Consider the following 26,718-nt stretch of genomic DNA (forward strand, 5'->3'; position numbering starts at 1 on the left):
CATCAATTAGGAAGCTGGCAGGTTTGCATGAGAAGGGTGCTGCTTCTTTCTTACTACACAATGTTCACAGATCAATAGGTAACAAGGACTTGTACAGGTTCTACTAGTACTTGTCCCTGAAAAATAAACCCCAATGATACGCTTGCTTTCTCTATTTGATGGCACCATGCATTTATTTAAACTGGCTAATGTGTTTGTGAATGTCTTAATCCTAGTGATTTTCTAACCATGACATGTGAACATAAATTCCCTCATTACTCCTTTTCTTTCATTTCCTTTATGGTATATGGAACGTTATGCCTTTTCTTTCAAGATTAATGTCAAAACAGAGCTTGAGTTTGATTGTTTTTCAATGTAAATAATTTGTGTACGGTAACAGAGACACCCAGTGCATGGAGGAGTAGGCATAGTAGGCAGAACATAAAAGGAGAGTTAAAGATAATTGCTAGAAATTGTCCAGAGATTCAGGAGCAAAATAACACAGAAAAACCCACGTCTTTACTTCCTGTTCTCTACCTAACCGTAAGTTAGTGTAGCTTCCAGACTTCGGGTTTTAATTGGCTCAACTCCATGGGCCATCTGTCCAAATCTGTTCTCATCTATGGACTGTTAGTGTGAGGCACCTGAGTAGAAAAAGCCATCTGGGGCTTTGTTACATGACTTTTAGTATCCCTACTTCCAGTGGAGAAGGAGCTTTGTCAGGATGAGTAGTATGTTGGTATTTCAGACTGGGTTAGTTGTGTTCATGAGGGGAAAGGAACAGAATTGTTCACTGGTTTTGTGGTCTCTAAGTATGATGCAGATTATAGCTCCCGAAGAAGGCTGAAGAATGTAGTCATGCTCTCATGCTGTCTGTTATGCCAGCCATTAACTGCTGGAAGAAGATCAGTATTGTGCTCATTGTCATTAAAAGGAAGAAATTAAACCTCCCTTTGTAGAAAAATCATACAAGAGAGATGTGCTTTTGCAGAGTGAGTCACCTCCTAGCTTTAACTTCTTCTGTTTAAGCGAAGGATAAATCTGTTCTTGATCTCATGAACAATGCAGGTAGGTAGGGTTTGCTTTCCTTTTTTTCCCCCTTTCTAATCAAGTACACTTCATGACCCACTGCTGCTCCAAATCCATGAACACATATATGAATGTATGACAACTCCATGCTTTCAGAATGTTATATAACCCCCCCAAAAAAAAAACTACAAAAAAAACAGCTTATCCAGATTGAGTATGTACGTTCAGTTTATATAGCTGTTTTTGCTAAAGCAGTCTTTGCAGAATTGGGCAAGTTGTCAGAACCATGCATTTTGTAGTTGTACTGGTGAAAAGTGAAGTAGTATCTTGGCTTTAAAGCACTTTTAAGTTACCGAGCGTAAGGTTCACTCTGTACCTGTCACACCCCACACAGTACTAACATTTACCAAACATCACGCACATCAGGAACTAGCAGAGGCAGAGCCAGCTGGTTTCCTCCCCAAGAAGTCATAGAGCTGGTGCCTGTAAGTCATCCATGATAAGGTCTTAACTGTTTTTGGCTTTGGTCTGTGATTCTGTGATCCACGTAAGCATACAGCTTCCACCACTGCAACAGCTTACAAGCCCCAGCTGCCCTTTTCTCTTGAAATGTTTCAGCTACATCCCTGCTGGTGTAAGAGAATTCCCAGAGGTACATTGCACAGTGCTTTTTTGAGACTCATTTTAGTCCAAAGTGATCAGACTGTCAGCTAGCCCCGTGGACGCTCTCCTATGCTGTAAATAGAATCTGTGGAAGTTCCTTTCAGAGCACAAATCCTGATTACATTTTCAGTGGTAATCTATTTCCATTCCCTATCTTGAATTCACGTGCTGCTAGAAAACCTCCCTTTATTCCATGATTGTTATCTCTTTAAAAGTGTCTGCTATGTAACTATGTAAATACTGTTGGCATATGTGTGATAGAGAGATTGTCATTGCATTGCTACTGGTAACCAGTGGTTATGTCACTTTCCCTCGCTTGAATAGGCTTTGACTCATGGTGGTTTTCAGGACTATGGTTATAAAATAACACACTGAGGGGTTGCCGAGACTATAGTTTTGCAATGGAGACAACTATCAACCTCAAGACTACAAGAACACATTTTTCTTTTTTTTTTTTCCTCTTTTTGTTAAGGATTTTCTTCTTTTATAGCACAAGGTTTTTTTGCACAGAAGTTGGAAAACAAGATGTCTGTATCCTATTAGACAGTCTGAGTTTGGTGGGGAAAACCCACACTTCTGAGCACATGCCAATTCTTCCTAATTGTTCTGAAGCATTGCTTAACTGAAACTATAAGTACTTCAGTTGTCCCTTTCTTTGAATTATTTGATGCCAGGCTGTGCTGTTCTTTGGATTATCGCCTAATTTAACCAACAGGAGAAAGAACTACTGAAACCAGTGATTATTCAATTAAACTTTTTCTAATGAAAGGACTTACCTGGCAACTTTTAAAAAATATATATATATATATATATATATATATATATTCAAGAGCCAGAGGGACAGAAACCAAATTTTTGGCAGGTGCAAAAGTGTCTTAGCATCGCAGGAATCAAAGATGACCACAGGGTCTGATGGCTGGCTTTCTGTATAAGCTTAAGGACTGCCAGCACACAGGCATCACAAGACTAGCTCTCATTATTAATGCAGAGTCTATGCTATTAAGATTTAAGATCCCGAATTTAAGTGGCTTTAAATTAGTTTTTCACTTCAAGTTCATCTGAATTTTCTCAAGCATCCTCTCTGAACAGGGACTTACAAAAGTCAGGTTGACCTTTCCCTCCTTCTATTTTTTGTCCCATCCATTCAACCCCCTCGGGACAGGGCTTGTCCCTTAATACCTGCTTACCTCATACACTCCAGGCTGGGGAGTCCAGACACTTCTGTAAGTAAGAAATGAGAAATTAATTCAGCTCTTCAGCTTCGTGAGGAGGCTAATAGTATCACTAATAGGATATTCTCAGAAATTTCAAACTCTGCAGGGGATTTTAAGACATTGTGAAAAGTGGCCTATATTTTTAGATCATATATATATATATATATATATATGCATCCTGGATATTTATAGAAACTCTGACCATAAATCTGTGTAAAACTGCAAACAAAAACAATCAGACAACTAATTTCAACTGCTCCTATTCCATGGCAGCGCAGGGCATCTTCTCCTTACACTCTGTTTTGTATGGAGTTACACAACAAGTGCCAACCTTTCATACAATGAAAATCGCTGGGTACGTGCAGGTTGAAGCAGCCAATGCAGCAGGTCTTGAATAAAAGAAACATACTCCAAGAGCTATAGGTTTTGTTATTGTTTTTTACACAGAACTCAGTATGGCCAGATGCATGTCTACAGTATGTCCCACTGTAACACCAGACAAACCTGGCATTTCCCTCCAGTGTGGTGCCTGCTTGTCCTACCAGCACAGCTAGCTGTCATCAAAACAGAATCATTAAGGTTGGAAAGACTTTCAAAATCATTTGGTCCAACCTTCACCCTATTACCAACATCACCCCCTAAACCGTGTCCCTAAGCACCACATCCAACCTTCCCTTTCCAACACCCCCCAGGGATGGTGACTCCACCACCTCCCTGGGCAGCCCACCCCAATGACTGACTACTCATTTTGAGAAGAAATGTCCCCTAATTTCCAACCTGAACTTCCCCAGCACAACTTGAGGCCATTCCCTCTACTCCCATCACTAGTTACCTGTGACAAGAGGCTGACCCCCAGCTCCCCACACCTTCCTTTCAGGCAGTTGCAGAGAGCAATAAGGTCTGCCCTGAGCCTCCTCTTCCCCAGACCAAACACCCCCAGCTCCCTGAATTCACCTCAGGGGAGCGACGCCACCTCAGGAGCGCGACGCCCCGCGTGCCCTCACAGCCCGAGCGGAGCCACCACAGAGCTCGGTGTTCCTCGGGCTACCTTGGAGCGGGCGTTTCCCCCTCAGGCACCACACAGAGCCCGACTGAGGGACTCAAGCCCCCCTCAGGCAGCCGGCACAGCCCAGAGACGGGCGGCTCCCCCTTCCCCTCAGCAGCAGCGGCGGTTACAAAACCGCCCGGTTTTATAACACCCCGCGGGCGCCGCCCAATGAGCTCGGGCTCTGCGCATCATGTGGCCGCCCTTATATAAGCGGCGGCGGGCCGGGACGCTCCCGGCGCGGGGCGGCAGCACCATGGCCCGCCGGGGCCCCGCCGCGCCCCCCGCCCGGCCGCCTCGCTGAGGGGCGCTGCCACTATGGGCTCCCGCCAGCCGCCGCCGGAGCCCCCGCTGGTGCTGCAGCAGCTGGCGGCGGGCGGCAGCCGGGCCCCCGAGTGGCGGGCGCTGCTGGGGCGGGCCGACGGCCTGGCGGCCGCGGGGAAGCTGCCCGAGGCGCTGCCGCTGTACCGCCTGGCGTCCCGGCACCGGCAGCTGCGGGCCGAGCAGCTGGGGCGGCTGGTGGAGTGCCTGGCGCGGGGCGTGCGGCTGAGGGAAGGGCTGCCCGCCGCCGCCACCGCCAGCGGCCCCCCGCAGCAGCAGCCCCGCGACTGGGAGGTGTTCGGGTGCCGCAAGTGCCAGGGCTTCCTCTTCGAGCCCGTGTCGCTGCCCTGCGGCCACACGTTCTGCAAAAAGTGCCTGGAGAGGGAGCGGCCGCCCCGGGCCCGCTGCGTGCTGTGCCGGGAGGAGGGCGGCGCGGCGGGCGGGCAGCTCCCGCGGGTCAATGTCATCCTCAGCAACCTGCTGGCCAAGTGGTTCCCCTGCCAAGTGAAGGCGTCGCAGCTCCGCCACGAAGGGAACCGCCTGTACGAGGAGAAGAAGCTGCAAGCCGCCCTGCAGAAGTACAACGAGGCGCTCAGCCTAGGTGAGACCGGGGGAGGAAGCGGGGGGGAGAGCGGGGAGGCTCCGTCCCGCGGTGAAAGTGGGTCAGGAGAGCAGCGGTTGCATAAGCTGGGAGCCTGCGGTCCGGCCCCGTTGTGTAAGGAGCTGTGAGGGAAGGGGGGAGCCGGCTGCGGGGCTGCCCCGAGCCCCCCCTCTCGCCCCGAGCGCTGCCAGCACCGGGTGCCGAGCTGCTCGCCCCCTGTGCCGGGCTCTGGTGGGGACAGGTGCCTGTGGGCAGTGCTTCTCTTCCCATCGTGAGCAGTGGCACGGAGAGAACGGCATCCACCCCTCTAAACTTTGATACTTGAGATTTTGAAACTTCTATCCACACAACAGCATGATTCCTTCTGCCACCCCAAATGTCTCCTGTAAGTTTCTGGTTCCCGGTCAGAGCCGGTGATTTATTGTGCAAGTGTTTCGGCACTTATTTATGCAATGTTTCCTGCGGTTATGTAATGTGTAGCTGGCACTTTGGCTGGAGCTGCACGAAGAGGTTTCCATATTTAAAGACTGGGTATATTGGTTTTTTATGCACAAGTTGTGAGGAACAGCATGTGCTTTAAAAATGAATTTCTAAGGAATAAAGCTTATGTAACTACTTTTAAGTTAGGTTAATTAACCAATTTCTTATTTCCTACAGCCCCAAATGACCACTTACTATACAGCAACCGGTCCCAGATTAACTCTACTTTGAAGGCTTGTGAAGAGGCATTGCATGATGCAGAAACAGCATGCAGACTTCAGCCGTACTGGTTCAAAGTAAGTTCTGACTCCAGTTGTATTTTAAAGCCTTGATGCTGCCCTGGATAGAAAACCATTGCCTTGGTCAGAGCTGAATCTGTGGAAAGCTTTGTCTTGTAATTTCTTGGACTCCTGTGGCTTACAGACATTGAACTGTGATATTCTTGAGCTTCCTGGGGTGAAAGAAGAGAGTGATCATCCTGGAGGATGAGCTAGCGCTGTTGTTTTTGACCTGTAGGAATCTCAAGTTCATAAACTGTCTCTAAAAAATGGATGTTGTGCTTATATCTTTATATAAGGAAGTAATCACTAGTTAGGAGATTAATGTAGGGGAAGTAGATTTCTCCAAGATCAGCTGGGCTCAGGTGCTGCGAGAATTATATCTGCCTGAGTTGGAGAATATCCCCGTTCTGCCTGTAAGAGCTTGAAACGCAGGCACTGGTGGTGTCAAGGTGTAACAGACTGTTTTAGTGAATTATCCCTTACTAACTCTCTCTGTCTGGAAAGATTTTCTATTACTTCATCTTGCCTTTATTGCATTCTCACAACAAAATGAATGAAAGCCGCAACTGGGGATATGTTGCGTTGCAGGGTCACTTAAGGAAAGGACAAGCGTTAGCTAATCTGGGGAAAACAGAAGAAGCTTTAAGAGAGTTCCTATTCTGCCTTGCTCTAGATACTGGGAACAAGACGGCCAAGTCTGAGGCTCAGAAGGTAAGTTCCCTAAATCATCTGGAACTATGATATTTTCAGTGGCCTGTCATAGAAAAAGAGTTTTTATTCTTTCCCCCGTCCCTCTCTCATTGCTGTGAGGGGCTGGGTGGAGGGATGTCCAGGCTGTTGTTCAAATTCTGGGCTTATGTGTATCCCTTTCTTGGAGGTAGTAAAAAAAAAAAAAAAAAAAAAAAAACATACTAGGCAGATACTATGTGGAAACAGTTATTCACGGTGTTAGCATCACCAATCTTGAAGTAAAAGTCAATTGTTAATAATCACCACCCACGGACTATTGTGATTCCCTATAATCAAACTTCTGTTCTCTTTCCTAGCTTAGCAAGGTATTGCCAATGAGAGTGCAAAAGAGGGGGAGTTGCTATTGAATGTTGTATCAGGCTGTTGACTGCTAGAACGCAACACGCAGCACCCGTCAAACTCCACTTGGGAGCAGCAGCTCTCTTTCTACTGCCGGTCGTGCTGTGCTGAGTATCAGTGTGTGAAGGAGGCGTGGAAGGAAGCAGTCAACAAAAGAGCTGTTTTTAAAATAGTTTTTAAAGATTGCTAATAATTAACTCTAAAAAAGCAACAGAATAGATCTGTGGTGAGCCTTTTTTCTTTTAGCAGCTGCTGAAATTGATGTGGATTCTTAGAGGTTTTTTGTGAAATCTGCTAGTACTGTTTTGCCCACCTCTTAAGAAATTAGTGTTTTGACAATCAATCATTTTCTGTTGTTGTAGCTGAAAGGCTTAGCGTCACAGCAACAATAGCTTATGATAATGAAGATGTAATACTTCTGTTTTCATTATACTGATTTTTCTTTCATGACAGTGTGCTCGTGTTTTTCTTAGTGGCTGGTGGTATGTGAACCTCTGGGCTGCTGAGTGCTGTGACACGAAAAGCTTTCTAAAAGCACAGTAGCATTCTTGCAGTTAAGCACTTCTCATGAAAGTAACTGAGAAAGGTATTACCCAGGTGGCTGCAGTGCAGCCAGATTTGTATCTCACTTTGTATATGGTTGAGACTTCCATTTCCTGTGATTTTTTTTTTTCTCATTGTTATTAGTTTAGCATTGTTATTTGTTTAGCTTTCTGGCTTGGTTGGACCTTTTTTTTCCTTGCCAGTGTTTTCCATGCAGTCGTTCTCCATCGTTGTATCATAACTTGTTTTTTCGTAGTCATGCTGGGAGACTTCCTATGCACTAGAGCAAGAAGGGCAGGAATAAACAGATGTGATTCTAAATTCAGACTCCAAAGAGCTTTATTTAAGACACCTGATTTCTGAGCGGTGGGGTTCTGAGGAAAAACTTGGCTGCTTGTAATTCTTTCAGTCACTTGTGCACTCATCAGACACAGAGTTCATCCATGATGCAGTATTCTGCTGGGTCATTTCCAAGGCTGTTTGCATAACAATGTCAAACTACTTCTTACCAAATTCTTTGGGTGTAACTGTGATGTTCTGGTTCTGTTAACTGTCTGTCTGTGTTAGTTTTGACATAGTGTGATCATTTGGAATCCTTTTTGGCTTTAAAAAGCTATCTTAGCTGCCATATAGTTTCCTCAGGCATCAACAGGATCACCTCAGTCATATGTTGAAAGTAGTTTTCAAAGTGTGCGAATTTTCCATTCATCTGTTTCTTTCATAATCATCTGATGAGCTGTGTTGTACGAGTGCCTACAAGTTGCAAGTTGATACAGATTCACTTATTTTCTGATAGCAAATGAAGAGAGCATTTTTTTCCTGACTACATCTTTGTATTCTCATGAGTGAATTAGAAATAGTTATAATTTACAGTATCAGAAACACTTAACTGAACTTAGATTAAGCCTGTGAGATGAGTGCTTTCTGTACTTAGTAAACTCAGTGAAAGTTTCTGACACGCAGCAAAAAATAAAGATGTTAGTAATTTATGGCGAGCTCTGAACTGCAGAAAAACAGGACAAATGTGTGTGTTTCACTTAGAGAATGGTTAGTAATTTATAGGCTTGTTTAACTCCAAAAATGTCTCTTCTGTTTGCTTGGCCTGTATTACTTTAGCTTATGCACTTTTTTCTCTTATCCCAGACTAAAGGGCTCTTTTAAACGGTTTTTTAAAAAATCAAGGATGCTTGTCAGCTATTCCCTTACTTGCTTTTTCATTTAGAACTTGCAAGGAAGGAACTAAGCAGTGAAGTATTCTGTTTTATATCACAGCTTCTACTTAGTTTGTTTTCACTCATCCCGGGAAATGCTCAGGAACACTTACCAGATATCCTGCAGCTGTTGTCACATCACTCTAGATTAAAGGGGAATCTCCTAAATTCAGTGGGATCTGGAGGCACCAGCCATAACCTACAGAGGTTGCTCAAGGTAAAGATCAAGTCTGATGTGTGGTTCTTAATTTTGCTGTGTGTTTTATGTTCACATGGGGAAGCCTTCTCTCCTTTACATCTCTGGGAGATGGAATGATGCATTTTTTTCAGATGTACTGTGTTACAGAACATACAAAAAACAATGTGGACCTACTGAAGTCTCTTACTGACTTCTGTTTCTTTAATTGAAGCCCTCTGTTGTTCTTAGAAATTTTATGTAAGAATTGAGTGGGTACTGTTGCTGTCGTTAGCTCTTCCAAGTAGTTGGTAGTAGGAGAGAGCCTCTGAAGTATGGATTGCGATACCCTTAAAGGCCTTGAAATACTCAAATACAGGGTTTTAGCTTGAACTGTAACTGATGATGTGTCAGCAACAAAGTCATCCTGCATTCAGTTTCTATACACTGATTAGAGATTATTATAGAGCCACATAATTCATATTAGTGAGTCTGTAAGTTTGTTTCCACAGCCAGAGTTTTGTGAACAGCTGTAGAGGTTTAAATTCACAGGTTTGGGCAAGGACCACTTCTGCTTCATTAAAACCTGAACTTTAAGAATAGGATCTGCATAGGCTGTACATGTAGGAGAAAACTTAACTAGTCCCTACAAACAAAAATGGTAGGTTTTGAACAGCCTTGTTGAAACTGTTAAGAATAATCAGTGACCTTGCCTTTTGGAAAGGCTATTAGGATACTTTGAAAAGAAATCCCTTCATACAAGCCTATCATGCAGTAAGTCATGTGAGGGACAGTTCACTCATCTTTCTACATGTTAAACATCATCCTGATAACAATCCACAGTATCTGCTTTCAGGCTCATCTGGGGAGTTGATGTGACAAGCTGATAGGTGAAGTCCTATGGAATGGCTGCTTACAGGTTATCCTGTAGCCATAACAGGATAAAGAATGATTGTTTTATCCTTTGCAAAAGAAGCCTCTCTCTGAAGGAAGCTGTGCATTTTTTTTCCTGTTTTAAATTGCATGTTTATACTGCTTCCTGAGAATGAAACTCACATTGTTTTGGTTGTTTTGATGGTTAATACCATCCTTATGATAGAAACAATATGTATTTTTCCTTAGGTTAAGTGATAACAATGTATTTAACCTGACATTTAGCCAGATCTCTGCCTGAATCAAGTTTCATGACCGAACTATAATGCCATACATGAAGGCTGAAAATACTCGATGATACTGGGGGAGGGAGGGGAGGATAGTTTGCATTTATTTTTCATTGAAATCAAGCCCTGACAGAGTAATTCTCAAACTGCTGTTTCTTGACTGACAAAGTCCTTCCTGGTGATTCACAATATTAAAGACTTATGACGTTTGTGGTTTTTTTTTCCTCACCGAGTTGATGGAAGATTGATGTTCTAATGACAATCCTCTCTTTACACAGGTAAATGTGGAACAGAAAAAGGGTTTTCCCCTTCAAGAGGAACCAGATGTAACTACTTCTGGCAGTTTGAGGAAATCCATACAAATTACAGAGAGTAAAAAGGACTGCTTAGAGGAGGAGAACAAACTCACCTCCATTGCAGAGTCTGCCTTTCTTACTTCTGATAAGCGCAGCCTCCTGAAAAGGAAGGGCTGCTCAGAGGAGGTGAGAAGTGCTGAGGTGCCCTGCAAGCTCATGAAGAAAGGTATGTTGAATTGCACACAGGGTAAGTTCCATGACATGCGATCAGTGGAGTTTTTGCTTACATGAAACTTAAGAAGACGGTCTAAATTACACTTTGATTTTTATACTTTAGTTTAATGAGGGCATGATGTGGAACCTTCCTTGTAAAAAATTAATTATGTTAGTCTAAAAGGTAGCTAAGAATGTTGAGTCAATTGCTTGTTTATCAGCAGAGCTCTGAATCTTTTAAGGAACATCAATGTTACATGTACTTCTGGCACTTTCCATATCCATTAAAATAATAAAGAAAAAATATGCTTAATTCTGTTTGTTTTTGACATCTGAGGTCCAGCCCCTTTTTCACAGTGTGGGATGTAGAGTAGAATGACAGAAAAACTTGTCCCACTTAAGGCTTCCAACACAAAATATATTTTGATGTTGTTAATGCGAGGCTAAATTCAACCCTCTGTAAGCTGGCATAATGTCACCAAAATTAAGGGGAGGTGCGTTTATTTGTGCCAAAGTTGAGTTTGATGCTTTGTGTAGAAATTACTGTAATGATGCTCAATGGTTCAGTAACTTCCAAGTAAATATAATGCATGATTAAATATCAGATGCCGGTTGTAGATGTACAGATGCTGGTTATGCTTACATAGCAGTGTCCAATCATACTGTAATTTTTCTTATTGTTAGATGCGGTTGATACTAAAGGAAATAGCGCTGGGCAACATATTCCATTTGAATCTGTGGATCCATCAGATCTGGACTGCTCCCTGTGTATGAGGTATCCATTATTTCCTTGTGGATGTCGTTAGCTTTGAAACTGGATCTTTTCCATTTTCAATCTAGAGATTTTCTAGCTTACTTGATATGTAGTTTTCCCTCTGACTTGAAACCAACCTTTATTATAATTAGAAATGCATTAATGCAATAATAGACCTTCGGTTCTGAACACTGTGATGAACAGGTACTTTCCATCTGCCCCAGATTAATGATTGGGAAGGACACATGAGGTCACTGAAGGGTTACGCATGTTAGTGGAGGTGTCTGAAAGATTTCTTCTCACCAGTTACATCCACCCACTGACCCAGTGCACTTGACCACAGTTCGTTCTTTGGAATTTACTGAGCCATATATAGTGTTTATATAATACACAAAATAGCTATTAAGTATTATCAATATAGCAAGTTTGCATTTAAATTAGTGTTCCTGCTATTACAATAGGAGGGTCTTGCAAGCAAACAAGCATGCTTTTTTTCCTCTGTTGCTTAACAGATGCACTGAATTCCTTAGTTTACTAAGGCTATCACTGCACTTCCTTGATCTCTTCTCTCAGTTAATTAACAGATTTTTTTCTTAAGGACAGCAATGACTGATTTTTAGAAAACAACAACAAAAAAGTTGTCAAGCACATGTTTTACTGCTTGCTTTCATTAAAAAGAAATGAGATTCTGTTACTGACTTTGAAGCAAACACTGGGAAGATGTGTTTCACAGGGGTCTTGATCTCTGCATTAAAGCATTGCTTACATTTATCGTTTTAATTACTCAGATTTATCAACAAAGTATGTTAAGGTTTGTCTTGCACAATAATTCCAATTCTTGAATATCAGAAAAAAAAATCCATGAAGAGGCTTTTTTTCTGAAGGTCTGTGACTGGAGAAATGTGGATTTTCTTTGCTTTGTTATATGCTGGTAGGGGGGAGCGCTTCAATTTATTTCAAAGAAACTGAAACCTTTGAGGGAACAACTGCTAAAACTTGCTTCTGCTTGGAATAAATCAGATCTGTCCCTTCTCCCTGCAGCTGCCTACAGCTAAATACATGCTCCAAAATTTTACACAACTGTAAGAACACTTGATACTGCTAAGAACAAAACTTTCCTCTAACAGAAAGCCACACAGTTGGTCTTATCTGGCTTTAATGAGTTTATGATTATGTCCACAAAGCATTTTTCAGTGCTTTTAATGAAATTAACTCTACTTTCTCATCCTCTGTTAATCAGACTAAAATACGTTCTTAAAGGAATTTAGCTTGAGGATTGCTGGTTCTGTGACGGTACCGGAATGTTTGTTACTGCTGATCTTACAATTGCAATCACACATACAGGCCTTGCATCGAGAAGGATGACAGCCTTGTAACACTGCAGTAATGAAGGCTTGCGCAAAGGGAAGCTGTCACAAGATCTTTTTCATGTTATTAATGCAGACTGATCATAATTATTTCCTGCTGTGTTTGTCAGATGTATTTTAGGGATTTGGATCCTGAGATGCTTTGTACTAATTACCTAGTAACCTACTGACCTAGTCACAATTAACTGCAGGAGCTGTTATTAGCCTATTTGTCTGGTAGGGTGGCCAAAACGTTATTGATCTACATTCACTCCAGCAGCAAGCAGAAAATAAAAAGCAATGCTCAAAGCAACATGTTGGTGAGAAATGAGGGAGCATTACTCAGCAGGTGTGAATACTCATTTTCTGCTGTTACAATACCTTAAAATGATGTCACAAGAAGTCTTTTTGCATAGTGTTTCTTTCTGCAAGTCACAAGGCTTGGTCCAGGTCCCTCAGTCACTGGGAAAAAGCTGCTGCTGGCTGCAGTGAGCCAGAGCAGGATCGTGCATTTTAACAGGAATTTCTTGTATTTATGCTAACATTTCAAGTAGTCACTACGAAATAATTACATGTGGAAACCAGTTCTTACTGAAGCATAATGTAGAATTTGGTATTTTACATAATTCAAAGCAATAAGGTAATGCAGTGAGATTTCTGTTCATGAAACAAATAATAAGGGTTTTCAATTATACAGTCAAGTTGCAATAATAGGTGTGGCATTTTAGATGCTTCTTCATATGTTCCCTTGCTTAAATGTCAATATTTATAGTAACTAAGGACATTTAATAAAATGGCAATGGCAATCTTGTAAAGAGCCAATTATGCTCCTAAGTACACTCATCTTGTTCAAGATATTAATAAATGTGGGTTTACATATTTATAATTTCCACAAGTAAAATAGAACTTAGTTTGTTGCTTTGATAAACTTGATAAACTAAAATTAGACTAGTATTTGAGCCCCTAAAATGCTTAGGCAATATGCTGTGAAGTGTATCATATGCCAAGCAATATAATTTATAGTTTTGAATGTTTTGTATTTAAAAAAAGGTTATTTAGATTTAGTAGGATTATTTAAATGATCAACATCTCTCTAAGGTACTTACTTGCAAGGAGACATCACTTTACAATATCACAGTTATAATAAGCCAAAAATATTTTCTACATGAAAATAAGTGTCCCAGAGGTGCTTGAAATGGGTAAAGGTTAGATACGAAGAGACTTTAAAGTCCTGGCCTTATATATTTAAATATTTTTCTAGATGAAACATGAATTTAATATCATTGCTTTTCCAGAAAAACAGTTCTTTGAAGGTTTAAAAACTGTCTATTCCAACAAAACTGCTTTCCCAGTCCAGGTTTGTAATAATACATTTCATTGTAACAATTTGTGGGCTATTCCTGCAAATAGCTGTTTTGTGCTTCGCTCTACCTGTACAAATAATCACATGATTTCCACACTAATAGTTGTATAAGCATTGCTCAATTTCATTAGAAAAAGTTAGATGGTCCAACTTCTGCTTCTATTTATTGCTTGTGTTGAATATAATGAAGTCCTGGCCTATCTGAACTTAAAGACAATCTTTCCCCCACACATTCACCAAAATCTTAGTTCATGGGCTGCCTTTTCCACATTAGGTGACAATAACAATGTCTGTAAGCTGAATAAAGACAAAAGTTGGATGAAGGCATGAAAAGCAAGGAACAATTTTATCCCTGGAGTAGTCAGTAGCTAAATTAGTTAATTAGTGCAAAGCTTTTTGGTAACAGCTTTTTCTTTTGTTTTCGTACACGATATTGTTGTCTTTTTGTCCTTTGGATTTTCCAATCCAGGCTCTTCTATGAACCTGTCACTACACCTTGTGGACACACCTTCTGCCTCAAATGTCTTGAGAGATGCCTGGATCACAACCCAAAATGTCCCCTGTGCAAAGAAGGGCTCTCAGAGGTAATGATGTTTGGATGTTGTCAGCATAAATTCAAGGGCACATGGTGGGATCAAGTAGCACGTTCAGGAACCTTCCAAACTCAAAAGTATTATTGCGTAACTGAAGAAGAAGGTGACTTCTAAAATGCACTTGTGATTCTTGTGACAGAGCTTGGATAATCTCTATTGTTGAAACCTTACAACCAGGCCTGTACTTGGGAAAGCTGGGAAGGGAAGGCAGCTCACCTACGGTTTGTCTAAAATAATGTCTCTAACATAGGGGATAGTTCAATAAACAACTCTTCAGTGGCAATGCAATCTTAAAAGATTGTTTTGATGTGCTATAGACATACAAAAACAGAACAAACAGATGACTACCTTGTGCATAGGCCACATACACTTTGAAATGCTAGACAATATAATGGCTTCCATTTTTTTTGGTTTTGTATTTTACTGCAGTGCTTGGCTATGAGGAAATACTGTAAAACAGTACTAATGGAGGAGTTAATAGCTAGATATCTTCCAGAGGAACTCACTGAAAGAAGAAAGATTTATGAAGAGGAAATAGCAGAGCTTTCCAAGTATGTAAACCATTTATTTAAAACTGTGTTTAATACTACTGCTGTTAGCTAACAAATGCCTCCTGCTGCTGGGGAACACAAACTAAGATGCTGACAAAAGAGCTTCTTCCTTGGTATCAGTGATTCAAAGAGAACATGGCCCAGGTGAAATTGTGCTTTGAGTAAGCATAAGAACTGGACACTGTGCTAAACAATAAGTAGAAGGAGAAGAAATCCAGGATGTTACTTTATAAACAAGGTATAAAGCACTGTAGCTGCTTTCAGTGGCCCTCTGTGAAAGCCACAGAGCAAGACAATAGGTGGAAGTAGTCTTACAGGCTGGGGGGCAGAAATTACTGGGTAGGGAAGAAGTGGGATTAAGGAAAATAAAGAGAATAGCAGAGATGCTTTAATGCTCTCACTAGCAAAACCAGACAGCATAACTAAAACATCTTTTGCTAGTAAGTGGTATACCAGTTTGCATAACAGCTAGTCAGATAATCAATTTAAAGGGAAATGGTTTTAGCTTTTACTTACTACACTAATAATATTCTAAATTTAACTTCTATTTACAGATATACAAGACAATTCTGTAAAATTATTATAAAATGAATGTATTTTATACCTTGTGTTTTGGTTAAGTGTCCTATCTGGTTTGTCTTATCTTACAGCCTAAATAAGAATGTTCCTATATTTGTCTGCACAATGGCTTATCCTACAGTCCCGTGCCCTCTGCACATATTTGAGCCATGTTATCGCCTGATGATTCGAAGGTGCATGGAGACTGGCACCAAACAATTTGGGATGTGCATCAGCGACCCTGTAAAAGGGTGAGTGAGCAACGTGCTTGGACCATCTGATTTATCCTACTTAGTGTGGAGCAAGGCTTTTGGAGAGAGGTGCAGAAAGGTCCATCTCTATAGACATCTGTGATAGTTCTCCAATAGAGAGAGCTTCTATCTAATCATGCCAGTTAAAGACATTGAGGAGACTGAAGTTTCTCTTTTGAGCAGTTGGATTCTGACTGACTGCCCATTTTTCTTGAAACACACAGAGCTAGTGGGTTTTACACAAAGTTGAACTGCAGACCTCTTAAAATAAGTGGAAAGGAAGCATATTTTCTACTGTTCTGAAATCTGTTTAATGCTTTGTCACAAGAAGTCAAATCTAAATGGCAGTAAGGTAAGGTGGTGGTCTTTAAATTAGGAAAATAGCTAAGCTATTGGGGTACATTTATATCCTCACAGTTCTGAATACCTTGGAGGCTGGAGAGGTAGAGCAGGACCTTCGGAAGGACCGGATGAGCACTTACATTGAACCTTTTACAGTCAGTCTTACTAGCTTTGACCTTGATGTCTGTCTCTGTATATAGCTCTTTCCTTTTGTTTTGAGGTACACCTACAAGGTATGACATACACAAAATGCACACCTACAAAGTAAAATCTGCTGACAATCTGGGAACTTTTCATTTACAGATTTCATAGTCCCTCCATGATTATTCGGAATTGCATTTGTTCTTTTGTCCTGATTGAAAATACTAGAGTTATGGAGAAAGTGTGCTTCTGGGCTGTATAACTTTCAATTTCATAAGAAATTCCTTGTATTTCAAAGCATACAGTTAGTGTTAATCAGATCAGACAGCCTGAATATTCCTGATAGTTTTGAAAACAATTGTTGAATAATTTGAGCTATAGCAGGTTAATACTGTGAACAATAGGAATTAGCTGACACTAGTAAGTACCTTTGTTGTAGGGACTGGCTGTATGGCAGTTCTGTGGAACTAAGGGTGGAGAGAATAAGACTTGTTTACTTGCTTTTGTTTTGATTTAAATAGGTTTGCAGACTATGGCTGCATTCTGGAGATAAGAAACGTTGAATTCTTTGCTGATGGTCGCTCTGTTGTAGACAGCATTGGCAAGAGGAGATTTAAGGTGATACAGCACAGCCAGCGTGATGGCTATAATACAGCAGATATTGAGTACATTGAGGATCAAAAGGTGAATCCAAAATATTTCATTTAAACTGTGTAATATCTAAAATTCTAAGCAAATATATCAAGCAAACTCATGTTTTGTGGAACAGTTACTATTAAATCAAACTGGTATTTACTGACTGCTCATGGTTAAAGATGAGGAACATAAGAGTTACCACAAGTACGTGCGCACACTGCCCATATGCTGAAGAATGTTCTTCCTAGAGGAATTTAGAAACTAAGTGAATCCAGGATGAGATCTTCCCACTCTTCTAGACAGAGTAACTGCAGTTGATAAAGGCGGTGGGGAGGGGGCGAGTTGCCTGTTTGCTTCAAAGCAAATTAGAAAACTTCTCTTCAGGTAAGAGGGGCAGGGCTGGGTCTACTACACCTTCATAATGATTTACGTTATTTATTAAAACAAAGGCTTATATCAGCCAGTATACTTTGCCTTTTTTTTTTAAGTGGGAAGATAAAATTACTATTTTGAGGAGGTGATAAATGAGCTTTAACTATTTTCATAATTTTTATTGTGTTGCATGGTGCTTAGAAAAGATGCTTTCATATAGCAATCCAGAAGTGTTTATTCTGCAAATTAGTGTCTTTGGTTTAGAATACAGTATAAGAAGGTGAAGTAATTGATAAATGAGTTTGTTTTTAGGGGGAAAAAATCCCACCTTTCATGACTTGTACTGGAATTCTCTTGGCATTCTTTGTTCTTTTCTCCTACCCACCCCAGAAAACCCTAAATTAATGTTTTGCCTTCCCTAACAGCAAACTGAACTAACAGTAACCTTCCCCTTCTCTTTACTCATTTCAGGTGCAAGGACAAGACTATGCTGCATTACTTGTCCTCCACGATTCTGTCTATGATCTGGCATATACGTGGTTTAACTCGCTCAAGCAGGCACTCAAAAGTCGAATTCTCAGTCATTTTGGTCCGATGCCAGCTAAGGATCCTGACCCACAGGTACCCAGAATCTGCGGCTTATGTAACTTCTAGAGACAGAAATAGCAAGGATAACTGATAAGCTGTGAAGCATCGTCTTTTATGATGAAAATAAGAATGCTCTGCATTTATCCTGCATAAGCAAAGTATCTGGATTATGTTGCTGTGCACCAGTAGTAGCACTATTGTGAACAGAAAGCTCATATTTAATGTTGGTAACTTAACCTGCAGTATTAATACCAGCACACTTAAACATTTTTGCCTACTCTACTTTGCAGATTAAATGTGTAAGAGAAAATAGGGGAAGAAACTTGTTACTCTTGCTAAAGGACTGCAAATGATAGGGATCCTAAAATAACAGAATATAACAACAAAAGTAAAATATGAAGTGCCAGGTATAAAATAATAAAATATGAAGGAGGCAGGTATCTCAAAGGACTGGATCAATAATTAGGAAGAGGAAAAAAAAAGAAGGACCAACCTATAAGCTGTTGCTAAAAATAGTAATGCATCTCACTTCTGCCTTCAACATCCCATTTTTAGGAAAGGTGCAAATTGGCTTTAACTTCTGTTTCAAGCCAGCCTGTAATCACAAGCCATTAGTCTGGCAATGAGATAACCCGCTTGCTAGATAGTTATTAAGATGCTGTGTTGTCAAAGAAACATTTTCAAAAACAAGACCTTACCACATACATGTATCCTAACTTCTGTTTTCTTCCCCTTACTGCAGGCTAATCCTAATGGGCCAGCGTGGTGCTGGTGGGTCCTAGCTGTCCTTCCACTTGAGAACAGAGCTCAGCTCCCTTTCCTTGCCATGAAATCCCTCAAAGACCGCTTGAATGGCATCAGACGTGTCCTTACATTCATGTCTCGAACAAGATCACGGTGATGGTGAGGAGAGCTGTGAAGTCTCCCACAGTACTTGACTGTAGAGTATTTCTTGTAACTTCATCTAACTGCAATAATGTATTACAGATCTAAGTGTCAGGATGTTTCAAGCCTGAATTTCAAATGAGTTATAAAGATCAAGGGATGTTTATGGATACTTCAGTAGTTTCCATTTGGAACTCTGAAATGATTATTCAATCACTGCACTGCTAAATTAATAACAAATGTGATAGAACAAAAAGTGATCTTGTTTGCCATAAACCTTTTAAAAAGCTTAAGAGGTTTTTAATTTATTTTTATTTTTTGTAGTGGATAAAGGGTAAACTGCAGCTTAATGTGAAGCAGAATTAATAATGTTTATGCATTATTTCAGTGAACTGCAAAGTCTTTTCCAATGGTTCAGGTTTTATATAGCGTTGTGTATAATAATGTTCACAACTTCCGTTTGATAATTTATTTTTGCACTATGATTTTTTTGTTTCAAAGTGTGTATTATTTATGTGTTCATTCTCTAAAGGAACGTGAGCTGCTCTATTTATTTAGTGTTTCTACCCTGTATGTACAACTGGGGGGAAAAATTATGATTCTGGCAGTGCACAAAAAACTGCTTTGATCATTTTTCAGATACTTGTGTTCAAGTACTTTGAATGTTTTTCTACTTGTCCCCAGTTCTACTGTAGCCTAAGGATTTTTTCTCCTGAAACAGCCTGCCATTAAGTCTTTGTATACACAGATTCTGAGATAATTCATGCACAGTTGTTGGAGCTTGATCCTATGCTTGCAGCTAGGTCCCTGATATCACAAAGCAGTCAAGCACATACTTAACATTAAGCATGAGTGTGCAAGTGCTCGACTAAATCGAGGTATTGATCAGCTGATGGCAGTGGGAATTGGGTGACAGAAGGTTCCATCCCCTAATGTTGCACAGAACGGAGAATAACTTAGTTGAATTTATATCTGAACCCTTCCTTGCAAGAAAGGATGATGGCTACAAAGAACTAACTGCTAAAGAGTGAGCCACACTCAGTGGCTGTTCCTAAAAATGAAACTGGAAGGATTGGTATCATTTCATTGTAGGATATGACACAGATCTTTTTTACAACTACTCTTGTTACTGTTGAGATAAGCTTTATTTTTTTCATAAGTGTTTGGGACTTGGTTTTGGAGTGTGTATGTGGGTGGAGGGAGGGTTATTTTGAACCACAGGACTCAGAGGGCAGTTTGTATCACATGAGAAGGAAAATGTAATAAATGCTATTTATTTATTTCACCCCAATCTTCAGGTTTCTGTTAGCTTCAAATCTCTACCCAGACACTGCATTTCTCTTAACAGAGATTGGTCAGTGTTGTTAAATAGTAGTTTAACTTAACCCCTAAGGAGAACAAGTGCATTTTGGGGTGATCACTTCTAGCTGTAAAGCAGGTAAAAACAGGGCAAAAATGAGAACAGCAGTAACTTAGGTGTTTTGTTTTGTTCTTTTGTTGTTGCTTAAATCAACAGTTTGTATGCTGTTTTGATTTGTCTACCACTTTCTGGGACTGATCCTAGTTCCACGGGGCTCACTTTGACTTTCATTGATTTCAGTGTGAGCAGAACAGGGCCTTTTATTCCTAGCTACTGTTTTCAGTGGCAAAAAGAAACAAAACAAAAAATAAAACCCTGAAACTGTTGTGGAATGCTACAAATTTCCTTATTATTTCATCCCAGGATAGCACTAATTGCCATTCCATGCCTTTATGGAAAAATGCGGTAGAATTTAATGTTTGTGTTTTCCCCATCATTATTTCATCAGAAACATCTATTAAGAGTAATTTCTGTTCTGATAACTTTCCATAAAATTATCTTTGTTCCCCCTCTTGTTAAATTCTATAGGACTTTTCCATAAGGGTACCAAAGAAAGAATGGAAGACAAACACATTTCAGCCTTGTGATGCAAATGGAAGATGTATTCTGTGTTTGCATTTAGCTACTCTAGAAATGCTACAACTTGTTTCCATACTGCTAGATTGCTGCACTTCTGACGTCTTCTGTAGGTGGTACTTTACATGCTTCTCTGTGAACCAATGTATAGAAATACATACATGTTCTGAACAATAACAAGTGTATGGTGGCTGAGAGCTGCTATAGCATTTGTCTTCGTAAGTCAAAAAGTGACTCCTACTTGTTTGGAAATGAAGCTGCATTAAATATAATTCTTCCTTAAACTATTATGTATTAATGCATAACAAGGAGCCCACGTTGCTCCCAAAGAAATAAGCTGGCATTTAGTTCCTCGTATCTGTGAGAAAAGGACCTTAGATATCTATTTTACTGTTTTCTCACTGATCTTACTGTTTTTTTTTCCTGCATGCTACATTTTCTCCATACTCATATTCTGCCTATTTTGTTAATTCAGAAATTGCCAAGGAAAGAATCCTTTATTTTACAAGCAAATATTGTCTTTCTTTATTAGACTTGAGTAAAGCTATCAATTTTCTAATTAGAAATTTGCATATAGATGCACTGTATTGTGAACACCCAGTGTATTTGGTGCAGCCTGGAAACTCTGGAACTACTGCATACGATACGTACAGTTGACCTGCATATGGACAACAGATCAAGTACACCAAGGAAGTTCATCGGTACATGTACACTACCGTTCTGTCTGGGACTGCTCTGTGGCCACACATCCTAGATTAATGGGTAATCTGCAAATTCGCTCAGAGGAAAAACAGAAAATGTGAGAAACAAATTTCCTAGAGAACACAAAGGTGTCAAGTAAATGCTAGACAATGAGTAGCCTTAGTCTTCAGTGAGTTGAGATGGTTGTTTAAGTAATGAGGTTTAAAAGAAGTCTTTAGTTATGCCACAGTATGGATGGACTCTTTCAGTTGTAGTAATCAGTACAAGGATGTAAATGCAACACTTATTACAGGCATAAATAAACAGATGACCAGATTTAAAAATACCTTCACTTCAATAATAGAAACGGCATTGATCAAATTTAATGGGAGGAATATTTTATTTATGCTTCTTACTTTGTTCTATGTATCTACTTTGCCTCAACCACTCTTGCTGATTGATTTAAAAAAAAAAAAAAAAGGCACTTTGTAAAGTTACGTTTCCTCTGTGGCTAGAAGTACTGATTATTTTTTGTTGTGAGGTCATAAGTAATGCAAAGGTTTCTTACTAGTCCTTCAGAGAAGGTATTTTCCATTGACTCTTGATTAGTGAGTTGGGTTTACTACAATCAACAGAAGTTCTTCAATTCACATAGAAATGCGATGAGTCCCCCTTTTTAAAAAAAAAAAAAAAAATCTGTGATGGAGAAGAAAGCCACCAATAGAAGAAGAAACTAAGTGCCAGTCTCCTAGTGAATATCATGGTAAACCATTCAAACATCTGGAGACTGTGAAAGCTTTAGACTTGCATTTGTGAGATATGGTTGTGTTCATCTGAAATCTTTTCACCCTTCCATAGATGAAGTATTTAACAAAACAGATTAAAATAAGTAACCAAGGCTGACTGTATCACCTTTCCAAATCTCTGTACGTACATATAGCTTCTAATTAAAAACAGATGACTTGGGGGGGAAGAAATTATGGTAATTTTTCATTCCCATACATAGACGAACTTCTAAAATTTATAGTAACTTAAGTTGATTTGTGTAGCAATAACTTATGGGGAGTTGCTTCTATGAAAATAGCTATTATCTTGGCTTGCATAACTGTGGAAAGTAAACTAGAGGCAGGACTAGATTAGTCAGGAAAAATCGTCAACTCTGACAGTGAACTCGCACAGTTATAGAAAGTAGTTTGGTAGTATTAATAACGAAATGATAAAATGGTGTATCACCTGTGTTAGACCATTATCATGTTAAATCTAATTGACATTCTAGTGTTAGTTGTAAAAAATTTCTGATATTTTCTCTTCCATTGGCTTGTAGCAATAACAGATAGAAGCTGTCATACTGAATGGCTGACCTATTGCTTGGCCTATGCTTCCGTCCTGTATGACTGCTTGCAAACAGAACACCTGAACCATGGATTTCTTAATCCAAAGATAATTTTAATTAAAAAAAAAAAGTCATGGGGATGTGGATGTAGCAGGTCTGGCTTAATTTGAGTTGTAGAAAAAGCGTTGTAAAATTAAGTCTTGTTTTAGATGTTTTTTTAATGATTTGTTTGGTGCTGAAGTTTTACTGGTGTTTAAACTAGTGACAGACAGGAGTTGTACTTAAACACAGTGTTTAGAAATGGAGGACATGTTCACAAACTTATTTAAAAACAAATGTAAACTAACTACAGGGTTTTTGATGCATCAAAACCCCACTAGAACTATATGCTCTTTGGGTAGTGCTCTCCAGTCCCCTGAGTTCTTCATTAGCTGAAAACTAAGCAGGGGTTGAGGTTATTTATTGTGTCAACTTCACAACCTAGCCTGTAACTGGTGCAGCAAATAGTTTAAGATCTGATCTGGAGTTTTTTCCAAAGCCCAGTAAATCAATGAAAGTCTTAGAGCTACAAAAAGGTGATAGTTTAGCATAGTCACTGTTCTGAAACATTTTGCTAAGTAAATATTGTCTGGGTACAAACTGAACTGCCTAGTCAGGATTAAAATGAGGGATAATACTTAAAAGAAAAACTGAACTGTTACATTGACTTCCTCATCCAGGTGTCATGTGAAGTGCTTACTAGTGGTGGAGTTTCATAAGGTCTAAAGTAACCCTCACATAGAAGTGCCTGTATTCTGTTATTGCCATTCTTGATCTTTTTAAGAGAGTCATAGCCATATATTTTATAAATGTACACATATGCACCTTTAAATCTTTAAATTTGCAGAACAAAGGTTTACAGAGCAGAAGTGTAGCAAAAACAATGTAATAGCTTCTATAATTCCCTGGTGAGGGATGGGAGAAGTACAAAAATGAGGAGGAAGAGACTCTGTGTAAGATGTCTTAATTTGGCACCATATACTTGTCCAATTTAATTCCATCAAGCTATGTGGTTACAAGAGTGCCAGAAATATATCTATCAAGCCATTTTAAATAAGTTCTTTGTGGACTTGTATATTCCATTTGTTTGTAAAAACATCCTTTTTGTGCACTGTAATGAACTTGAACTGAAACTTAAGTTATTATGCTCATATCACTGAACAGAGTTCTGTTCAGCTACCTCTACATAAGGTTGAAGTACTTTGTTTTTTTCCAGATTTGTTCACACTGTCATATAAAATATATTTTTTAAAAATCATAGTCCAAAGAACCTGTATGTGTTTGTAGATGTACATATAACTACCTTGTACCAACAAAGTCTATGTGGAGAGTTGTTTGCTAATTAAACTTTTTGTGTTCTTTACTCTTTGGCTTGCATAACAAAGAACTACACCTGGTAACAAACATTACACATGAGCTGCTTTTTCAGGTATTTTAGAAAAAGGAAAGAAGAACAAATCCTAGATCCTACAGTAATGCACCAAAATTTGATGTGAAGGAACTAACTCAGAGAAAGGAAGTTAGTTGCCCAAACCTCATTTGTGAAGGACATCAAGAGCATTTTTCCTTCTTTGTAGTAAAGTAGGAATGATGGGAAGTGACAAGGGCCTAGCTTTCAATACCACATTTGCTTCTCTGGACTGTGGTACCTCTCACATACTGTTTCCTTCACAGTGAGTTGCTTCATTTTCTGTGATTTGAAGCAATAACTGGGCTAACTTTTCATTTACGGTCTCAGCCAAGAATGAGCCCTAGCTGCTTTCTAAGCTGTATCAGTGAAAGCACTATATTCAGTGAGGACCCCTTAACCAGAAGCTTCATAGGGTTTTTAAAGTCCTCAATTTTACAGAAAAAGCTAGAAGAGTAGTTTTATTCATAAACTTATCACTGAGAGGAACAGCTTCATATTTTATTCTACTAAAAATGTGGAAGCGTTGCCTGATTTTTAAAAGGTAAACACATACAGACTGTTCCTTTAAAACATGTACGGACTGCTCCTTTACCTTGTCATTTAAGCAAGAAGGGAGCTGTGGCATGGTTGTCATACACTGCATAAGTTCCCTGCCACTTATACTACCAGAGCTTGGCTTGCTGGTCTCTTATGTAAGCTTGTTCAGGTCCTGCATTTATTTTAGAATCCAAGGCATAATCTAAACACCGTATATAGTAAGCCAAAAACTAATTATGTCAACACTGCTGTTTTCTTTAACAACATAAATTTGACTCTGAGTAGAGGAAGTATTTTTGTTGAAGTGCTTTTCCATCAAGAAATAGCAAATAGTCAAAACAAGGTTTGCTTAAAGTGTTTGAACTATTCCTTTTAATTCTCAATTTCAGGTTTGAAGGCTTTAATTAAGAAAGGTTTTTAGTTGCAGTTTAATGTACAGTTTAAAAATGTCTTTAGTTGTAGTTTAAAGCAGAGAAAATTTAAAGTAAAGACAGGGTAGCAAACATATTTTCCAACTACTTGTTCACTGTGCTCCCATTTTGTAATGCTGTATCTACATAGATTTATTCAAATGACTTTTGAATTATTCTAAAGTCATCTATGCTTACATAATGTTTCACATTAAAATGAGCATTAAGAAGTGCTAATGATCTCTATCCTGTAAAGCAGTTGAAGGGAAATTACTTACTCCAGTTAGCCTTTGCTTCCCAGTTTATTTCGTAACACAATAATCTGCATTCACCAGGGCTTGGATCAGGACTGTGGCACGCTGAGCAAAGTGAAGGACGTGCTACATGATAGCTCCTGGCTGTTATCTGCCACAGCTTTGAAAATTCTGGCATTCAGCTGTAACATGTTTTTTATTCTGTTAATGAGATGCCACAAAATCCTGGAACATCTATTAATGTGCTGTGGTTCTCTATGAGTTAAAGTACTGCAACGTTTTTATCTTCAAGTGAGGTAGCTGACCTTAATTTAACAACTATTTAGCCTCTGCTATACCAGTTGTAGGCTGACTGGTCCTTAGTTCATCCTAACCAGAATAATAATAAAAAAAAAACAAGGTCTACTATGCGTCACCCTCTTGGCCACACCTACCGTTGAAGGAGGAATAGAAACTTTGTTAGTAAACTATCATAGGGCTAGGCTTGTTTGTTGTTGTTTTTAATACATGTTATTTCTGATTTTCAAGCTGAGCAGATTTTTTTATCAGCAGTTAATAATACCAAGTTCTCTAGAAACTACACAATAGAACAGATTAAGTCATGCTTACAAGTAAACTAGGTCATCAGGCCTTCTTTACCAGACATGCTGTATTTTTAACTAACCATTAAGATAAGCTGTATATCGATGCCAAAAATTAATACACAGAGGCTACCTGAAAACCAGAGCACTGACGTAAAGAGCGAGATTTCCTATGTAGACTAGCCCTCAGCCGCCACATACCGAACAGTTTACATCTTCTGTTAGGATGGCTTTCAGGTTACAAAAGAAATAACTGGCTGAAAGAATCTATATAATAAAAGCCTGAGTATGCTGTCAATACCATTTTCATGCCAGCATAACATCTTTTGTTTCAGTAGATCTGCTCTTGGTTTATAATGCCATAAAATGAAAGGAGAATTAGGCTATTTATGTAAGTGACTTTATTTATATAACTGACTTATGCTGTATTATGTGATGGAAAAGAAAATCAAGCACATGGCTTTTTTGTGTTTTCTATGCGCTACAGAAAGATTTTGTAAAAGTAAAACTAGTAATAAATGGTTTTCTCTATGTATTATATTAGTAGTTCAGTCTTATCCACATGGAGGCTTTATCATCTGTAGAAAACGTGGTAAAAAGTGACACGATAATGTGAAAGGATTTTAGCAGGTCTGAACACAACCTCGAAACTCTGAATTCTGAACATCACAATTTAGGCTGTAAGTTAGTTCAACAAAGCAATTGTTATTCAGTCTCTTCTGTGGATGACTCAATGATTTGTACTGCGACTATTAGTACTGAACGTACCATCTGAAATTCATTTTGAAAGATTACTGAAGCATTAATGATTTAAAAGTGGTTTCTACAAGTATTTCTATCAATGAGAAGCCCGAGC

The 26,718-nt window shown here is 39.4% G+C and overlaps 2 protein-coding genes across 6 annotated transcripts in view; one reads left to right on the forward strand and one right to left on the reverse strand.

The window, feature by feature from the left end:
* FAM199X (family with sequence similarity 199, X-linked) overlaps positions 1-26,718 on the reverse strand; it is a 65,605-nt gene that overhangs the window by 32,319 nt on the left and 6,568 nt on the right. The window contains exons 1-2 of one of the 3 annotated variants that reach the window (XM_040572252.1): positions 3,859-4,055; positions 2,859-2,892 (exon numbers count right to left, since the gene is read on the reverse strand). In XM_040572252.1, the coding sequence (XP_040428186.1) occupies positions 2,859-2,863 (5 nt within the window). In that variant the 5' untranslated portion in view covers positions 2,864-2,892; positions 3,859-4,055. Of the gene's footprint in view, positions 1-2,858; positions 2,893-3,839; positions 4,056-26,718 lie in introns of those variants that run through there. The other 2 variants (XM_040572251.1, XM_040572250.1) reach the window with 2 other exon arrangements.
* On the forward strand, positions 4,174-26,394 carry LONRF3 (LON peptidase N-terminal domain and ring finger 3). 3 transcript variants are annotated; one of them, XM_040572246.1, is made up of 13 exons: positions 4,174-4,852; positions 5,510-5,628; positions 6,202-6,324; positions 8,518-8,673; positions 10,070-10,313; positions 10,985-11,075; positions 14,233-14,347; positions 14,786-14,907; positions 15,558-15,716; positions 16,721-16,883; positions 17,679-17,828; positions 18,538-18,698; positions 20,569-26,394. In XM_040572246.1, the coding sequence occupies exons 1-12, from the start codon at positions 4,249-4,251 to the stop codon at positions 18,694-18,696; spliced, it is 2,205 nt and encodes a 734-aa protein (XP_040428180.1). In that variant the 5' UTR covers positions 4,174-4,248; the 3' UTR covers positions 18,697-18,698; positions 20,569-26,394. The 3 variants fall into 3 exon arrangements, with proteins under 3 accessions (XP_040428180.1, XP_040428181.1, XP_040428182.1); XM_040572247.1 differs by having other exon boundaries at positions 21,194-26,394; XM_040572248.1 differs by lacking the exon at positions 8,518-8,673 and having other exon boundaries at positions 4,234-4,852; positions 18,538-26,394.

Source organism: Cygnus olor, chromosome 13 (genome assembly GCF_009769625.2).
Source record: "Cygnus olor isolate bCygOlo1 chromosome 13, bCygOlo1.pri.v2, whole genome shotgun sequence".
Lineage (NCBI taxonomy): Eukaryota > Metazoa > Chordata > Aves > Anseriformes > Anatidae > Cygnus > Cygnus olor.